Source organism: Morone saxatilis, unplaced genomic scaffold (assembly GCF_004916995.1).
Source record: "Morone saxatilis isolate NCDOM2014 unplaced genomic scaffold, NCSU_SB_2.0 Contig18, whole genome shotgun sequence".
NCBI lineage: Eukaryota > Metazoa > Chordata > Actinopteri > Moronidae > Morone > Morone saxatilis.
Window position 1 is genome coordinate 9462979 of NW_023339740.1, and position 1433 is coordinate 9464411.

Consider the following 1433-nt stretch of genomic DNA (forward strand, 5'->3'; position numbering starts at 1 on the left):
CCCTTTAAAATTAGTGTCTTATGTGTACCAACAAAAACCACATTTCAAACAAACTTTAACTTTGATAGTCACAGTTAATATTACGTCCATACATTCAAGTCCAAACAAACGCTTCCACGAGTCTTCCAGGGCTGACGGGGCTGAAACATCAGCCATTGGTTTAAAACGACAGTTAGGCCCGCCCACAGAATCCCAGTGAACCAATCAAACCCCGCCTTCATTCAGCCGGCTCGAGAGGTGGGCGGCAAACGCGCAAAATTTGAAAGTTAACCGGAAACAACGTCGACCGAGAGGAAAACAGTGCGCTCTGTAGCCGTCAATGTCTCTGTTTGTATTAAACACAGAAGTATAGGTACCTGCATGGCAGTGTGGTGAGTAAACGCACACCGTACCGTTGTGTGTCTGTAGATAAAACCAAAGTTATCGTGGCGTTGACGCTCGTTTGTTAGCGGAGTTAGCCAACGTTACGTTAGCATGCTAACGGGACTCATTGTTGACACAGTTTTTCGTTGCTCTTTCTAAAACCTCCTGCCACCACCGGAGATATCATCAGTCAGCTAACGTGTCACATTAAAGTGCGTGCTTCGTCTCACTTGGACCCAATGTGTGTCATTCGTTCAGGTTATCTGCTGCCCAGAAGCCATGTTGAAGTTTAAATACGTGAGTCAGGGAAACCTGAAAACGCTGCCCTCCTCTGCGGACCCCATCACCATCCGCAGCTCGCGTCTCAATCAGGTGTTTCAGGTGAAGTTATTTTATATTACCACTGACCTGTACACATCCAGCTCCTCTAATACAGCTCAAGTGACTGCCTGAGCTGACTTCCCTTTCCTGTGTTTTGTATTGTGTCCAGGGCCGAGTCGTGCTGTGCGGGCTCCAGGGAGGATGCACTTTAGGTCGGGAAGAGTTTCTGGAGGCTCTGCTGCTGCTGTACCAGGAGTGCGCCTCCCCAGAGCTCATGAAGATACACCATGTGGCAACGTTTGTCAATAACTGTAAGCATTTCTCGGCCAATCCAGTAGTTCACATTAGTTGACGCAATCTGCCCTTAAGTCCAGGTTTTAAAGACCATGATACATTTATTTATGTTTCTTGTTCACATGTTTACAGTATAAAGTGACATTACCCTAAAACAGCTCACTAAAATATCACAATTAGCAAATATAGGCCATGAAAACAACATTGGTTTGTTCTTTTCAGCACCACTCAGATTTTAAAAGAATTGATTTAATACTGATACCAGAAGTAGTATGTGCATGTAACTGAACATCTGTAATCGAATAAGGTTGTATTTGTTTTTACATTTCACATAAAAGTTTGTTTCACTTCATTTATCAGAAACCATGGATGTTAAACCTCTCTCTCTGTGTGTGTCTCTGTGTGTGTGTGTGTGTGTGTGTGTGTGTGTGTGTGTGTGTCTCTCCCTCTCTGTG

General features: G+C 44.4%; 1 protein-coding gene across 2 annotated transcripts in view; it reads left to right on the forward strand.

Moving 5' to 3' along the window:
- Window positions 1-270: 270 nt before the first annotated feature.
- cita (citron rho-interacting serine/threonine kinase a) overlaps window positions 271-1433 on the forward strand; it is a 34771-nt gene continuing 33608 nt past the window's right edge. The window contains exons 1-3 of one of the 2 annotated variants that reach the window (XM_035662871.1): window positions 271-371; window positions 622-744; window positions 854-995. In XM_035662871.1, coding sequence (XP_035518764.1) covers window positions 643-744; window positions 854-995 — 244 coding nt within the window. In that variant the 5' untranslated portion in view covers window positions 271-371; window positions 622-642. Of the gene's footprint in view, window positions 372-621; window positions 745-853; window positions 996-1433 lie in introns of those variants that run through there. The other variant, XM_035662870.1, reaches the window with a different exon arrangement.